Source organism: Monodelphis domestica, chromosome 6, assembly GCF_027887165.1.
Source record: "Monodelphis domestica isolate mMonDom1 chromosome 6, mMonDom1.pri, whole genome shotgun sequence".
NCBI lineage: Eukaryota > Metazoa > Chordata > Mammalia > Didelphimorphia > Didelphidae > Monodelphis > Monodelphis domestica.
This window is the reverse complement of record NC_077232.1, coordinates 278248562-278265441: the sequence shown is the minus strand read 5'-3', so window position 1 is coordinate 278265441 and position 16880 is coordinate 278248562. Positions and strand designations below refer to the sequence as shown.

At 35.6% G+C, this 16880-nt stretch overlaps 1 protein-coding gene across 2 annotated transcripts in view; it reads left to right on the top strand.

Annotated features, from left to right (window-relative positions):
* The window catches only part of LIN54 (lin-54 DREAM MuvB core complex component), an 81991-nt gene extending 75124 nt beyond the window's left edge, over positions 1–6867 (top strand). For both annotated transcript variants that reach the window (XM_007495765.3, XM_001376943.4), the window contains exon 13: positions 2555–6867. In XM_007495765.3, coding sequence (XP_007495827.1) covers positions 2555–2756 — 202 coding nt within the window. In that variant the 3' untranslated portion in view covers positions 2757–6867. The remainder of the gene's footprint in view (positions 1–2554) is intronic.
* Positions 6868–16880: the final 10013 nt, after the last annotated feature.

The window sequence follows — 16880 nt, the reverse complement described above, 5'->3', positions numbered from 1 at the left end:
TGTGGGGCAAGGGGGAGTGAGGGGTCAAGGATAACACTGAGATTTAAAAACCTGGGAATCTAGATAAATGGCACCACCTTTTGCAGAAATAGAATGGAGAATTACTGGCTAGGGACATGTGAGTTTTTGATATTTCTAGGACATCCAGTCTGAAATGTCCAGTAGGCAAATGGTGATGTAAGTATGAATCCCAAAACAGAAACTGGATCTGGATCTATCCATCTTTAAGTTATCCATTCAGAGAAGATAAGACTGTGAAAGTTGATGAACTTACCAAGAGAAGGGGTTGCAGAGTAGGAGGCGTCGAGCAGTGCCTTGGGGGCTGCCCACAGTCAGGAGAGCTTGATCTGTAAAGTGAAGCAGCTTAGGGTGTTTTAGATAGGCTAGAAGAACCAGGAGAGTTTGGGTTCTGAAAACCTAGAGAGGAGAGTGGTCGGTATTATCCAGCGTTGTAGAGAGGTAAGGGTGGGTGGGTAGGGGAGCAGAGTTGTTAGATTTGATGAGTAAGAGATCACTGCTACCTTGGGGAGAGCTGTTTGAGACTAGGGATGAGGTAAGAAGCCATACTGAAAAGGGCTGAGAAGTGAGAGAGGAGAAAGGTGAGTGTGAACACTTGTTTTTTCCCCCCAAGGGTTTGAAGAACATAGTTTGAGAAGATGGGGGTGGGAATTGAAGGCTTTTTAAGGATGGAGGAGATTTGGGCATGGTTGAAAGCACTTGGGAAGAAACCAGTTGCTAGGGAGAAGCTAGAGATTATGGGTAAGAGAAGGAAGAGATTGAAGGCACTGTCTGAAAAGGGTGAGATGGGATCAAAAACATATGTATAGGGACAGGTAGGCAGCTCAATTGATAGAGTCAGGCCTAGAGATGGGAGGTCCTAGGTTCAAATATATGACCTCAGGCACTTCCTAGTTGTGTGACCCTGGCCAAGTCACTTAACCTCCATTGCCTAGCCCTTACCACTCTTCTGCCTCGGAACCAGTACACAGTAGTGATTCCAAGATGGGAGGTAAGGGTTTAAAAAAATGCAGAGAGTGCCCATACCAAAAACAAAACCTCTAAACTCCTAATCCCATTGATAAGTCCCTGAACTTGGCTGGCGACACCTGTAATTTCTGTATTATTATTGATTCCAAGACAGAAGAGCAGTTGGGGTTAAGTGATTTGCCTAGAGTTATACATATAGAAAGTGTCTGAGAACAGTTTTGAATTCAGGTCTTCCCAACTCAAGCCCTGGATCTCTAGGTGCCCCCATAACCCAGAATTTCAAAGCCATAGGCCTACCTGGGCAGTGGGAGAGAAGTAATGAGGACTAGTGATGGGAAAAGGGTAGTAATCTGCAAATGAGGTTTGAGCTTCTAAGACAGAAGTAAGGGTTTTTTTTTTTAAATAAAATAAATTGGGTTCTGTATTGCTTTTTTAGCAAACAGCCTGTATTTAAGGATTTGAGTTTATGTTTTGCTTCTTAGTCACTAGTCAATAAATACTGAAGCCTTGCTATGTGTCACACATTTTGCTAAGCAGTAGGTACCATCTATTCAGCCTCAGAAAGAGCTTAGAAACAGATCAACACGTGCCTGAGTGTGACAGAATACATTTTACTAAAATTAAAAGTCAATGTTTAATGAAGCTTTGATGGGTGGAGTTGTATTTGTTTTCAAAGCAGTTTTCATTTTTTCCAGAAGATACTGAAACACGTAAAACTCTTCCCCTTTTCATGTATTTTAGCAAAAACTATTAGTTGTTTGTACATATCACCGTTCACTTAGCACAGTTTCATTGTATCACCTGTTTTTGTTTTTGTTTTGTTTTTTTAATATATCTAATTCTGTATTGAGGAGTTAATTTATCACAGCATACTTTTGGCCGATGGAATGAAAGGTGACCAACCACAGTGCTGTGTTCTTTATCCTGGGCATTGATTGACTTAGTGACTGTAGGTTAATAGGAGTGTCCAAAAGGTTATAGGAGAGTGGGAAGGGTTTATAAAACCTTAAAATATATATAAATAATAAAATAAATATAACACCACCTCTTCACGGATTTTCACCTATCATGGGCATCTCTGGGATGTAACTCCCGTGATAGGTGAGGGATCACTGTGCTTCCTAAATGTTATCTTAATTTTAAAATTTAAAGGACTTTTTCATTATGAGAATTTTTTAGAATCTGAAATTACTATAGTAAACTCTCTTATCTTTCATTCATTCAACAATTATTTGTTTTAAATGCCCACTGTCTCTACCAGCCTTCCCCCTTCTACACCCAAACTTGATATTCTGCAAGGCAGAAATTAGAACTTACTTACATTTATAGCCTCAATGCCATGCAGAGAATAGCAACTAAAGAATCAATGAATGACCAGTTCTTATTTGTAAAATATTATGTTTTGATACTGAACACAATTTGATCTTTGATTTGCAAGTTAATTCAGAAGCATCTGTTTATTGTTTTGATGAAGTGCAGTCTTATTGATTAAAAGATGATTTCCATCCACTGTTAGACCAAGCACATTTTGCATCATTACTAATTTGTTTGTCTCTTGCCATTTCAGATTACCATTTACATTTGTGACCAAGGAAGTAGCAGAAGCAACATGTAACTGTCTTCTTGCCCAGGCTGAGCAGGCAGACAAGAAGGGAAAGTCAAAAGCAGCAGCTGAGCGGATGATCCTGGAGGAGTTTGGACGATGCTTAATGAGAGTCATCAACTCTGCAGGAAAGGCCAAGAGTGACTCTTCTGCCATGAATTGCTAACTATTGCACAAAAATGAACAGTGAGGAACACTTATGGCAAAGGGACGCTGGGTTTTTCAGGAGAGAAAAACATGACTGCATTGTGAATTCAGTGCTCATTTTAAAAAGTGCTAGAATTCATAATACTGAAAAAGAAGACATTTTTAATGAGGAATTCGTTCTTTTAAATTAGGTAAACCTACTTAGAACTCTCTAAATTTGAATTTTTCTTGTGTTGTTTTACTTTTGAATTTATTTGCTTGAGTTTCTTAGAATTAGATCGTCTGTCATTCTGATTTCTTTTACCTGAAGAGCATTTATAAATTATCTGTTATTTATAGTGAATAGTCTTGCATCACTTTATTCAAATGGAAGTTGAAGAAATATTGGTGAGAAATACTTATTTGGTCAAAGGCTTGATCTTAGAACATCCATTTAAACTAATTCTGAAGAAAAATTCTCAAGAAACTATTTTGTTACAGACATGTCAGTACTACCTTTTAAAAATCAGCTCTGTCAGATAAAGAGTGGAGTAATGCCCTGTTGCCACTTTTTAAGTGTGAGAAGGATAATAATCCACCGGTACAGCTTTTAAAATGAATATAAATTTGTTTTTAAAAAGATCTTATAATGTATTAATAAAAATTGTAAGCTAAATATCAGAGGATGGGTAATATATTTCTGTATAATGGGACTGATTAACAAGTGCTCTGGGATTTCCCTAGTTTCTTTTTCAAAGGGGTGGTTATAGATTTAGAACAAGAATAAATGGTCAGTATGTTTCCTAGATATTAATATGGAAATACTAGACATGATTAAAAGTGAACATCTGTTCATGTCACAAACTAGTCATATTTACATGTGTTCATCAAGTATATCTTTTGCTGAGGGTTGACAGATCTAAATATCAATACTTCTGAATATTTGTCTTTTCTCTGTGGAAAGAGAACTTTTCAAACAACTTTTTGAACACTGATCTGTCGATCTGTTTTACAGATGTGTATGCCTCCTAACAAAGCTATTGTAATTTGTGTTTCTTTTAAAAGATAAATTTAATATGACAGATGTTTTTATCCAAGATGTTCTAGTACGTTGGTAAAGAATCAGGATTATTATCTAAACCAAGTCTATCATTAAGAAATGGTAGCATGATGCCTGAAGGTCTGATTTTTTTCATAGAATTACTAAAAACATAAAAATCATTTTCTGTAACTCAAAACCCTTTTTTATTTAAGGATCTGGTTCAATAGAACTCTAGGTTTTATGAAAAGAAATAACCATGTTGGAATTCAGCCATTTTTTAAGCTAGCTTACCTCCTCGGTAATTATTACATGTACATGATTGTTATATTTCTTACAATGGAATCTGTAGCATGTGTGAAGTACATACATATGTGTGAGCATGTCCACTCAACAGATAGAAGATAGACATTAAATAATCCTTAAGGGGATAATCCGTTATTCATTAAAGTATCTTCTTTTTCTTAGTTGGACTTTCAAAATTACAGTGCAGTAACTTTAAATATAGATAGTGCAACTATTCTTATTAGCACATCAAACTAGTATGTTCAATTTAAATTTGTATAAATGTAAATTAGTGTAAGTGGATAAAATAATACATAATCAAGTTATTTTTAAAAAGATTACAGTAATTTTTTGTCTACAACTAAATCTCTGTGTTCATTTTGTACATATTCTATGTTTGATTCTAATTGCACCTTTGTGATGTGTATTTATATATATGTATGCAGAAAATGTTTGTGAAATTTGGTTTATAATTGTAGATTATGTATGATGGCATTGTTGAGAATGTTTTTCTTCTAAAGAGTTGAAGGTGCAATCAATTGCTTTTAGTTTCTCTGGTTTTTCAACAAGCTATCAAAAGTATTAAGATTTTTTTCCTCCCCATATAGTACTTCATAAATGTTTTCTTTTGTATTTAGCCATTTGCCTCAAATTGCTCAATAAGATTAATAATCACACTCATTCAATTATTTTAAAAAAGAATATTTGGGGTGGGCTGGGTATATCATTTTCTAGTTCTATTTACATCCAAAAGTAGAAAAGAATAAATTTATATTTACTAGAGCTATTCAGAAAATACACTTTTCTATATTGTAAAAATAAAGCAGCAAGATAAATCATAAGGAAAAATAAACATTTATACTATTCTGTAAAAAAAATTTTGATTTTGCATTTTTCTTTAGTTTCTTTAAAAATACTATATTTTTATTACATTTGACAGTTTAATAGGTAATAAAGCTTTAAAATATGTAGGTGATATTTATTAAAAGTAAAAATAGCTTTTACTTTTTAAAGGAACCCACAAGTCAAAATCTATCACTTTGCTTAATTCTTTAAATCAGATTATTGATTGTGAAAATTATGATCATTGTCTTTTTGGCTTTTTCCCCCCCCAAATGATAAAACTCACAATTTTAGTGTTTTCTAAATTGTGATAGCCTTATTAAGTACCTTGGTGCCCCTTTCTCTTACAAACTAATGTACCTTCCCAATATCTTTGTGATGAAGAATCTACTTTTTTTACCCTTAACATACCAGAGGCTACAAAAGACAAATCACTGCTAAAGCTTGCATTCTTAGGGTTATTTCCTAGTCACTAAATATACAATCTCCTAATAAATAATCATCATTATTTTTCCTGAATCTTTTCTTCCCATTTCCTTAATTAAGGGAGCAATCTGTGATTTGGATGGTAGACAATGGTTCAAATGATTTTGAGCTGTATATTATAACTCTATGGGGTATTTTTAAGTACCTACATCTTCCCCTGAATGATGTATTTTATTAAAAGACTTAAAAACCTTTTGGAGTTTCATTGCATAATATTGTTAAATGAGTTTGACAGCAGCACCATTCTTGCACATCTTAATTTGGAGTTGAAATATTAAGTACATCATAATGACTCCGTGAAGTATAGCTTGACCTGGCTGAGACTAAGTGAAGCTTGGGCCCAAGCCTAAGATTTTTACAATCATGACCCCTTTTACTTTTTTTCCTTTGAACAAATAAGCAAAGTAAAGCAAAACAAATTCCCACTTTGGCCATGTCCAAAAAATAGATATCTCAATCTACACCTCAGTTCATGATCTGTGTCAGTGTGTCAAGAGGTAGACAGTATGTTTTTCCTTGAGCCCACTGGAATCATTTTGAAAGTTTTTCAAAGTTGTCATTATGGTGTGGTTTTTATTATATAAATTGTTCTCTTGGTCCTGCCTATTCCACTCTGCATTAGTTCATACAGTCTTTCCAAGTCTTTCTGAAACTATCCCATTTTTTCCCCATTGCATTTACATACCACAATTTCTTTAGCCATCCAGCAGTCAATGTTTCCAATTCTTTGTCAACATGAAAAGAGCTGCTATAAACATTTCTGTATTCAGAGTCCTTTTGCTCTTTCTTTTATACCAGTAGAGGCATACTAGTAGTGGTATCACTAGGTCAAACAGTAAGCACTGTTTAATAACTTCTGGGGCATAGATCCATATTTTCCAGAATGACCAAACCAGTTTACAATTCCATTAACAGTAAGTTAATGTACCTGTTTTCCCATGGCCCCTCCAGCATTTGTCATTTCATCAACTTTGTCAGTCTGGAGATGAGGTGAAATCTAGAGTTGCTTTAAATTAATAATGTATTAATGATTTGAAGCAATTTTTATGTGGCTTATTAATAGCTTAGATTCTTCCACTGAAAACTACTTGTTCATGTCCTTTTATACATTTATTGATTGGGGAATGGGTCTTGTAAATTTATCTTGGAAATGGGACCTTTATCAGAGAAACTTGCAAATATTTTTCCCCCTTTGGATATCTGCTTTCCCTCTCATTTTAGCTACATTGGTTTTGTTTATGCAGTTCTAAGTTTTATCTTTTGGTTCTTTTTGTCTTCCATATCCTCCCTATCCTAGTTTTGGGTAATGACCCTTTTTATAATTCTGCTACAAAAAATCATGAAATAAAGGATGACTTATCTTGCTATCGTACAATTTTGTCAGAAAAATTACATTAAAAAACCCAGCACTTGATTCTCTGTTTATTTTCTAAATAGCACATAGTTGCAATTGTAACCTAAGTTTTGTTAAGTATAAAATAAAATAAATTTATTTTCATAATTTTTAGTTTCATTTTTTTCAACAATTGAGTCACAATCAAACTTTTTTCACTATTCCCTCTGTTAATACTGGCCCCTGATTTTTGTGATTAGTCATGTTCAATCACTTTTGACTCTTCCTGTCCTCGTTTGGGGGTTTCTTGGCAAAGATAATAAAGTTTGCCATTTCCTTCTCTAGTTCATTTTACAGATGAGAAAACTGAAACAAAGTGTTAAGTGACTTGCCTAGGGTCATAACAGCTACAAAGTGGCTGAGGGGTCAAATTTGAACTCAGGAAAATGAGTCTTCCTGACTTCAAGCCTGGTATTCTGTCCACTGGGCCACCTAGCTACCCTAGGGTCCCTACTTCGTCTTTTCCTGATACCAATTACCTTTAGATTCTGAGGACCTCCAAGAATAAATTTCGAAGCTGAGATTTGAATTTAGGTCTCTTCATTCTGAGACCATACTGTTTTCACTACAACATTCTGCCTTTTCTTGAAATAAAAGAATGGCTAAACCAGAGGTAAAGATATGCCTGTTTAGAGATGCCCTGTCTTAGCAAGTATTTTAGTAGAAGCTGGCCTATGAACAACTTAATGATTTGCTTTCCAATGAGAACTTTCTCATATTTAAAAATGCAATTTTTAAATTTTTAAAAAATTTTTCATTTTAATTTTTAAACATGAATTTGTTTTTATTCCAATGATAACTTTGCATTTTGTTGGCACAGGAAGAAGGAAAATACTCAGCAGTCAGTAATCAGTAAAAGAAGAGGCAAAGGGAGGTATACTAGCCATGCCATTTTCTATTTTATATATGAAATCCAAAAGGTTAAATTTATAGTTACTAATTTGATTTATACTGGATGCATTAGCATTAGAAATTTCCTTGGCAGGAACTCCTCCTATTTGCACAATTAAGTACCTACTGGCTCTGAAATTTATTTTGTATAGCACTGGGAATTTAAGTGACTTGTCTAAGGTTAACTTGGACTCAACTCTAAGACCAGCTCTCTATCCACTACACCACACTATTGGTTTACTACGTGATGCACAAATAATGCACTTCTTCCTGATAAAAACAAAGCAACAAGATCAATAGTTCATTACCCAGCATATTAGCAATTCATAGAAAAGATACTAGAAAACATTTCAAGTTAGGAGGCTAGGAAGAATTTTCTTTACCTAAAAATTTCCTCTACTTGAGATATCTTAATTTGCCCCCCATTTTTTTGTTGTTGATTTGAATATTTGTTGACATTTTGATTTTTATATTACACTTCCCAATAATACTTCTCCCCTTTGAATAGACACTAACAAGTCATTGTCTAGATATTCTTCAATCAATGTGCATCCACTTTGATTCTGTGTTTATTTTCCCTACCCAAAAAATGCTCCAACATGGAATGCAGGGATTGCATTTCCTTCATAGGAAAAAGAAAACACCCATTGATGACTATTTCCAGCATAGCTATTTCAGGGGGTGCTAGATGGGAGAATGAATAATCCTTTGAAACAAAACTCAATTTTTTTAAAGCAAAAATACCTCATGTAGTTATTGGATCTGAAAATGTATACAAATGTAACCTTCTGTCCTAATAGTTCCCACTTCTCTTCCATGAAGGTAAAGATTATTTATTCTTTAGGGCCTTTGATTTTTCAAATAGTTTAGCTTTCTCTTAGGAATCTTTTAATTTACTTTCTTGTCATCACTGCATTTTCGTAGGGGGGGGGGTTATTGTGCTTACTTATTCTACAATCATTCATACAAAATTTTGCTACTTAGATTATTTATATTCATCACTTACTAGACAATTATTTTTATTAATATTCATATGCTATAGTCATTACAGTTACCCAGTATACAACAATTCCATATCTCTGCTTCCACATAAACTGTCTCCTAGGAATAATTTGATCTATATTGAACCTTTGTTTTTATACTGATTCCCCTGGGGGGTATATGTATACAAGTGACATACCTAATTTAAAAAGTATGGACACACTTTCATTATTCCAAGTAAATATACAAAAAACTAAAGTAATTAACAGTTCCCATCAACAGAGATTAATGTTTCTACCATTTAAGAAAATAATATTTCCCCCAATTACATGTAAACACAATTTTTAACATTCATTTTTATCATCTTTGCTAATTTTTAGGCTATGAGGTGAAATTGATGACTCATTTTCATTTGCATTTCCATTATTAGTGTTCTGGAGCATGTCTTCAAATGATCAGTTTTCAAAACTCTTGAAAACTTCATATCCTTAACAATTTACCTATTGAGAAAAGGCTTTTGTTATATATTTGTGTCAATTACATAACCATAGTATCAGATTTTTATCAGTACTAGTTGATTCAATTATTTTTCTACTTAAAATTTTTATATCTTCATTGATTTTATTCATGCAAATGCTTTTTAATTCTGTATGATCAAAATTGTTTATATTGTCTCATGATCTCCATTGGTGATTGGGTTAAAAATCTCTCTTGGGTTGTCAAATGTACCTCCTCATACTCTTGTCTTTTTAAGTGATGTAACCATTTATATTCAGTTTGTATATTCCATTTCAACTTATTGTGGGATAAAATACTATTCTAACATGAATTTCATTTAAAATTTTTTCTTAATTATGAAGGTAATTCTTAACAAATATTCCAATCTACAAAGAATATTTTTAAAATTAAATGTAATAATGTAGGCTGCTGTTACATATAACTAAAACTAATTTCTGCCATCTGTTTCCAATCTTTCTGGGCAACTTTCCTATATGATTTGCTAAATTATAATGTTCAAGTATTCCTTATAACTTGGGAAAGGAAGAATGCTTCTAGTTCTGCAATTTTTTTCATCTCATCCTATCATCCGGTTTAGTATTTTTGTTTTGTAATGCTCTCGTATTCTTATAATCTTTGTGGGGTTTTTTAAGTATTCAATTAAATTTCCTTATACCTCTGAAGGACGTCTGTTATTATCTTTTTTAGTGAAGTTACTGAATGAAAGAAATAATTAGGATTTAATTTCATTCTTAGGAACTCTGATTTCTGACCTTATTTCTTAGATATCTTCACAGAATTCTTTGATTTCCCCCTTCTTAATTATTCTGGAGATTTGATTCTTTGACATCACATCAGGCAAACCTGAAGAATTTGTTTCAAGCTCTTCACTATCCTTAAGATTTTTACTCCATTTCTTTTGTTGCAAAGTACATACTTGTTTATTGAGATGACTCTTTTCTTTGTTCATTTCTCTTCCAGTCATCTTAGAACTGTTCTTTTTGATTGCAGAGATTTCTGGGACTTCCTTGTTTTTACTTCTTACTGTCCATATTCTCTCTTCTGTAAAGGTACAGTGCTATTCAGTTTGCCCTTCTTCCAGCTAAAGGAAGCTAGGTAGCACAATGGGTACAATGCTGGACCTGAAGTCCATGGAAATCTGGCTTCAGACACTTGCTATGTGACCTTAGGCAAATCACTTAACCCATCTGCTTAAGTTTCCTCCCCTGTACAATAGGGATAATAGCACCTTTTTCCTATGGTTACGAGGCTCAAATGAGATAATATTTGTCTCAAATGAGATAATATTTGTAAAAGGCTTTGTAAACTATAAAGCACAATGTAAATACTAGCTATTGTCATCCTTTTAACAGTCCCTGTTCCTATTCTCTGTTCTATCTTGGCCACAGACAATGAGGTCATTATAGTTGGACTTATTTTCTACCTGAACTGAAATTTCATTTTGTATTGAAATTTCATTGTAATGGGTCTCACCCTCTTCTTTCATTGACTTTCTTTAGTCCTTTAATTAACATTGGTGCACTAGTCATTAACCAACCCTAATACCCTAATAGGAAACTCTTAGAAGATTAGTCCTTGGGTCTTTTCTCTATCTTTTTCTGACTCTTTCTGTTGGCTGCCCATTTCCTCCCATACAATATTTTTTCTATAACCCTCACCTTCTGTCTTGGAATCAATAATATGTATTGGCTCCAAAAGTTGATGCCTACAACTTCAACAACAACAACAACAAAAAGCCTTCAAAAGGGATACAGTGCTTTCCTGGCCATGATGGCAGAGTGGTAAGGTTCTGAGATTTGGTTCAGGAGTCTCTCAGAAGGTGAGGGTGTACTTCATCTAAGTGTGATGATCCAGATGAGTAATGGAGATAAGAAACACTATGTGCTCAGTCCTACATGCAGAGGTGTCACATAGCATTCTGCCATAGCACGGGAGGTGCGTTTACTATATAGGTTAGTGTATGCATACTTCTTTGGCACACAATCAATTTTCAACATATGTGTTTCCATGGAAATTAACAACAGAAGTGTAGCCTAAGGAAATAGTCAATGAAGCATTGTTGCTATAGATGAATGACATAAACAGGGTGATATAGAGGTTAGTTCTCCATGACCTAGGAGAATCATTGTTACTTTTGGTCAGTTTTCACAATCACAATGACTTAGGAGATGGGCAACAAAACATTTCATAGAGGACAATTTAATGACAGACCAGATTTGGGGTTTTCCTCAATTTCCAAGTCACATTTTTCTTGTGTTTCACTCAGTTACTTGGAGATGTTGCTCTGGCTATTGTAACAACAAAACAGCAAAGTGTGTCCTGTTTACCTGGGCTTGAAGGTGATTGATGTTCTTGGCTTACCTGGCTTGTAATAGGGAAGGGGGAGGTGGGTAATGATCTTTAGGTTTTAATTCTATGAATGTAACCTTTTAGGGTAATAATCTGGGGGATTAAGGTGGAATATATGTTTATTCTATAACTCTTTGCTCTCATATCATTTCTTTTGTGTTGGAGAGAGAACAATCATCATCCATTAGTAAGGGAAGTTAAAGAGAAAGAAGTCACAGAAGGGGACCAATGGCAGCCTCATTTTCTGGAGGTTGCCTTGCAACCCCCATTTCCCACACTATGACTTTGTCAGCCAGTGAGGGTTTGATGGCTCTCAACAATAAGGATTAGTAGTATTAGGGTGAGAAACTGGTATTCAGGCATTTTTCCTATAGGAATTACCCGAGCCATTGTCTTTTTTCATACCACCATCCATGGTAGGCTAAATCCATCAATACACAAAAGGCAGAATTCAATGCCCAGGCTATCACTTAAGGATGGGGCTTAGACACTGGCCATCATCAGTGAAGTTGTTCCCCTCCACTCTCAAGACCACCATGCTCATCTCCTATGACCAGCAAACATGCCATCATACCCCTCAGATGCCCCATTGCAGTTCTGCCTCTTCCTTCCATTATCCTTTATAATTTTTATTTCTTGATTGACAAATTTTTCATCTTAGACTCTAATTTTCATTCCCCTTCCAGCTCCTGGCACTCATTGCCAGAATACACTGAATTCCAGGCCAGTCTCTTCAGCAATGACTGCTCTTCCTCTCATTCTACTTCCCCAACCCCCAACACAGTGGTCCTGTAGAGGGGGAGTTGGAATACTCCTTGCTCCCCAGTACTGCTTCCAGATTCTCCCTTTGCTGTCAATACTCTCCTCTGGAATTCCTCCTATCCACATTTATGACTCAGCCTAGATCCTAGTGATAATTATTTTTCTATTCACTCATAAGGCACCCATTCTCCTTTTCTTCTACCAGAAGTTCAGTGCCTGGTTCATCATCTTCTACATATCTACTCCTGCCCTTACAGCAATATGTTATAATAATGTAACTATAAACATAAATGTCTTATTTTTTACATTAAAAATAATTTTATCTGTCTTATCTCCAAGTTTATTGTTAAGCAGGTCTCCTATCAAGAATTCTTACACTTGTTTTCTCCTCTCTTCTCCATCTTTTATAAGGTAGTACTGCTCAGAATCTTCCACTCTCTTCCATTTTTTTTTTAACCTTTACCTTCATCTTATAATCAATACTATGCATTGGTTCCAAAGTAGAAGAGTGGTAAAGACTAGGTAATGAGAGTTAGTGACTTACCCAGAGTCAGACAACTAAGAAATGTCTGAGGCTAGATTTGAACCCAGGACTTCCCATCTCCAAGTCTGGCTCTCAATCACCTAGTTGCCCCACTTTCATTCAATTTTAAAATGTATTTTCTAAATTTATATTCCACAGACATATTGATATCCTCTCAAACAGCTTATCTTGCCAATTCCTCAGTCTCCCAGCCTAACATGATCTCCTATAATTCACATAAGGCTGTTCACACTCTTGATCTAACCATCACCCTTTGCTGTTACACTTCCCTGGTCAAAAGTCCAAAATTCCTTTGTCATAGAAACATCAATAATTTTATCTCAATATTTTTTCCCTATGCCTTACCTCATTTAAATCTATTCTTCATTCCCACTAGATCCTCCAAAGCCAGTGATGGCAAGCCTTTTGTAACCTTCTAAATACTCTGTGCCATGCCCTACCCCTCCCAGAGATGGAGTGCCTTTCCTTACCCCAGACAGGAGAGGGAGAAAAGAAGGGAATGGCCCAAGTGCTTCACTCGGGGGAAAGAGTAAACACTTCCACTGGGCTCCTGGGCAAAAGGGTGAGGAGACTTGGTGGAGAGGGGGAAGGGAGCAGCTCTGCCTGAGTTCTTCTGCCTTTCTAGTAACTAACTGGTAGGTGATGATGGCATGTGTGCCCACAGAGAGGTGTCTGTGTGCCATCTTTGGCATGCATGCCATAGGTTTGCTAATGTGGCTCCATTCCTCAATACTCTCCTAGGCCATCATCTCTGCTATAACTTCAATTTGTGTTGCTATTTAGTAGTTTTTAATTGTGTCCAACTCATCATTATCTTGTTTGAATTTATTATTTTTTTTGGTAAAGATATTGGAGTGGTTTGTCATTTCCTTCTCCAGCTCATTTATAAATAAGAAAAATGAAGTAAACAAGATTAAGTGACTCGCCTAGGGTAGCTAAGGAGTACCTTAGGTCATATTTGAATTTGGGACCATGAATTTTCTTGATTACACGTTGGGCACTCTATCTACTATGCCACCTAGCTGGCCAACTTAAATTTACTCCCTTCCTAATATCAATTCTATAATTAACCAGATCAATTGTACACTGTTGACTCTAAGTGTAGATTCTTACCAAGCTACAATCCTGGATTATTCTCACGATGTGCTAAAATGTTGCTGAGAAGAGCTGGAAGAAATCATATAACTACAGGTCTGGTGACTATATGGGTTTTGTAGAGAGGAGAGGGAATAGATAAAAGACTTTTCTGTGCCCTGCTTGAGGTTATCAGCCCAAGAATCTACATTATCATTTCTAATTATTCTGATTGCCAGAAAAAAAAAAGTGAAAATAAATCAATAAATGTGGCCATATGTTTTACTTAACAGGAATATGTGAAGATTGATTTTGAGGAACTCATTGATAAATTTGTACAACCCAAACCACAAATTGTAATATTATTATTCATTACTTCAATAGACCATATGGAGGAGTAAATTTTTTTTGTTCTTTTACAAAATACACTAATGTAATTAAAAAGTATTAATCTATGATTTTTTCTTTTTCATACCATAATATTTATCCTATTTTATATGCATATCATATATGTATAAAGTAAAAGAAAATTTGTGCTGACTAAATTTTTATTCTAATGTTTTTCATTTTATGATTATTACCAAAATAATTTTATTATATGGGAGAATGTTAAAAAATTATCCATTCTGGTTGCTAAATATACTGAGGTATATTACTACAGTAAAGTTCAAGGAAGTAGTGTCCTGAAAGGCCAGGTTTTCTTAAAAAAGTGTGAATCAGCAAAAACAAGTTTGACTAATATACTCCAGTCCCACAGATGTATGTATGCAAGGTTTTAAAAAGCAAAACAGATAATGGGCATTACTCACCCTTGACCACCCAGGCTCTTGCCAAATGGCAAAGTTAGAATTACCTTCCCTATTTCTATATCCTTCATTTTGGACTCTATTAGACAATTTAGAAAATTGTCTTTTATTTCGATAGTCTAGTTCAGTGACAGTGAACCTTTTAGAGGCCACATGCCATGTCCCCCGCCCCCCCAGACTAAAGTGCCATTTCTGCCTGCTCACCTCTTACCCAAGACAGGGGAGGGAGAATGGGAGGGTATGGCCCAGGTGCTCCCCTTGGAAGAGGGAGTAAACTCTTCCTTTGGGCTACTGGGCAGAAGGGCAGGGAGGTGTGGTGTAGAGGGAGAAGGGAGAACCTCTACTGAGTCCCTTTGTCTTTCTTCTTTTTTTTTAATTCCTTTTTTAAAAAAAATTATTTAATTAGTCAATTTAGAACATTTCCCTTTGGTTACAAGAAACATATTTTTTCCCTCCCCTACCCCTACCCTCTCCAGTAGTCTATGAGCAATTCCACTGGGTTTTACATGTGTCCTTAATCAAAACCTATTTCCATGTTGTTGATGTTTGCACTAGGGGGATCATTTAGAACAGGGGTTCCCAAACTTTTTACACAGGGGGCCAGTTCACTGTCCCTCAGACCATTGGAGGGCTGGACTATAAAAAAAAACTATGAACAAATCTTTATACCGCTGTCTGGGATAGCGGAGGCTGTGGTGTTGGCTGTGATGGGCCTGTCACACTTTGCACAGGTCCATCACTGCCACCACTATACTGGACATTAGTATACACAGTGTGGAATCCCCTCCCCCAGATTGTTGCTCACCATACTGAAGTCTTCCATTGTGTAGCCACATAATCCTTTGCATGGCACCTTAGAGGTATCACTGGAAGTAGTATTGTACATGAGTGACACCACGCTTTGTGGCCACCAATGAAAGAGGTACCCCTTCTGGAAGTGTGGTGGAAGCCAGATAAATGGCCTCATGTGTCTCACAAGGCCGCATGTGGCCTACAGGATGTAGTTTGGGGACCCCCTGATTTACAGTCTACATCCCCAGTCATATCTCCATCAACTCATGTAATCAAGCTGTTGTTTTTCTTCTGTGTTTCTACTCCCAGTTTTTCCCCTGAATATGGATAGTGTTCTTTCTCGTAGATCCCTCTGAATTGTTCAGGATCACTGCATTGCCACTAATGGAGAAGTCCATTACATTTGATTGTACCACAGTGTACAATGTTCTCCTGGTTCTGCTCCTCTCACTCTGCATCAATTCCTGGAGGTCATTCCAGTTCATATGGAATTCCTCCAGTTCATTATTCCTTTGAGCACAAGATTATTCCATCACCAACATATACCACAATTTGTTCAGCCATTCCCCAATTGAAGGGCATCCCCTCATTTTCCAATTTTTGGCCACTACAAAGAGCGGAGCTATGAATATTCTTGTACAAGTCTTTTTCCTTATTATCTCTATGGGTTACAATCCCAGCAGTGCTATGGCTGGATCAAAGGGCAGACAATCTTTTAGTGCCCTTTGGACAGTTCCAAATTGCCCTCAAGAATGGTTGGATCAATTCACAACTCCACCAGCAGTGCATTAATGTCCCAACTTTGCCACATCCCCTCCAGCATTCATTACTTTCCTTTTCTGTCACGTTAGCCAATCTGCTAGCTGTGAGGTGGCACCTCAGAGTTGTTTTGATTTGCATCTTTCTGATTAAGAGATTTAGAACACTTTTTTCAGGTACTTATTAATAGTTTTGAATTCTTTTTCTGATATTGCCTATTCATGTCTCTTGTCCATTTATCAGTTGGGGAATGGCTTGATTTTTTGTACAATTGATTTAGCTCTTTATAAATTTGAGTAATTAGACCTTTGTCAGAGGTTTCATTATGAAGTTTTTCCCCAATATGTTGCTTCCCTTATGATTTTAGTTACATTGGTTTTGTTTGTACAAAACCTTTTTATTTTAATGTAATCAAGATTATTTTACATTTTGTGATTTTTTTTTCTAACTCTTGCTTGGTTTTAAAATCTTTCCCTTCCCAAAGATCTGATATGTATACTATTCTGTATTCACTTAATTTACTTACAGTTTCCTTCTTTATATTCAAGTCATTCACCCATTCTGAGTTTATCTTGGTGTAGGGTGTGAGATGTTGATCTAAATCTAATATCTCCCATACTGTCTTCCAATTTTCCTAGCAG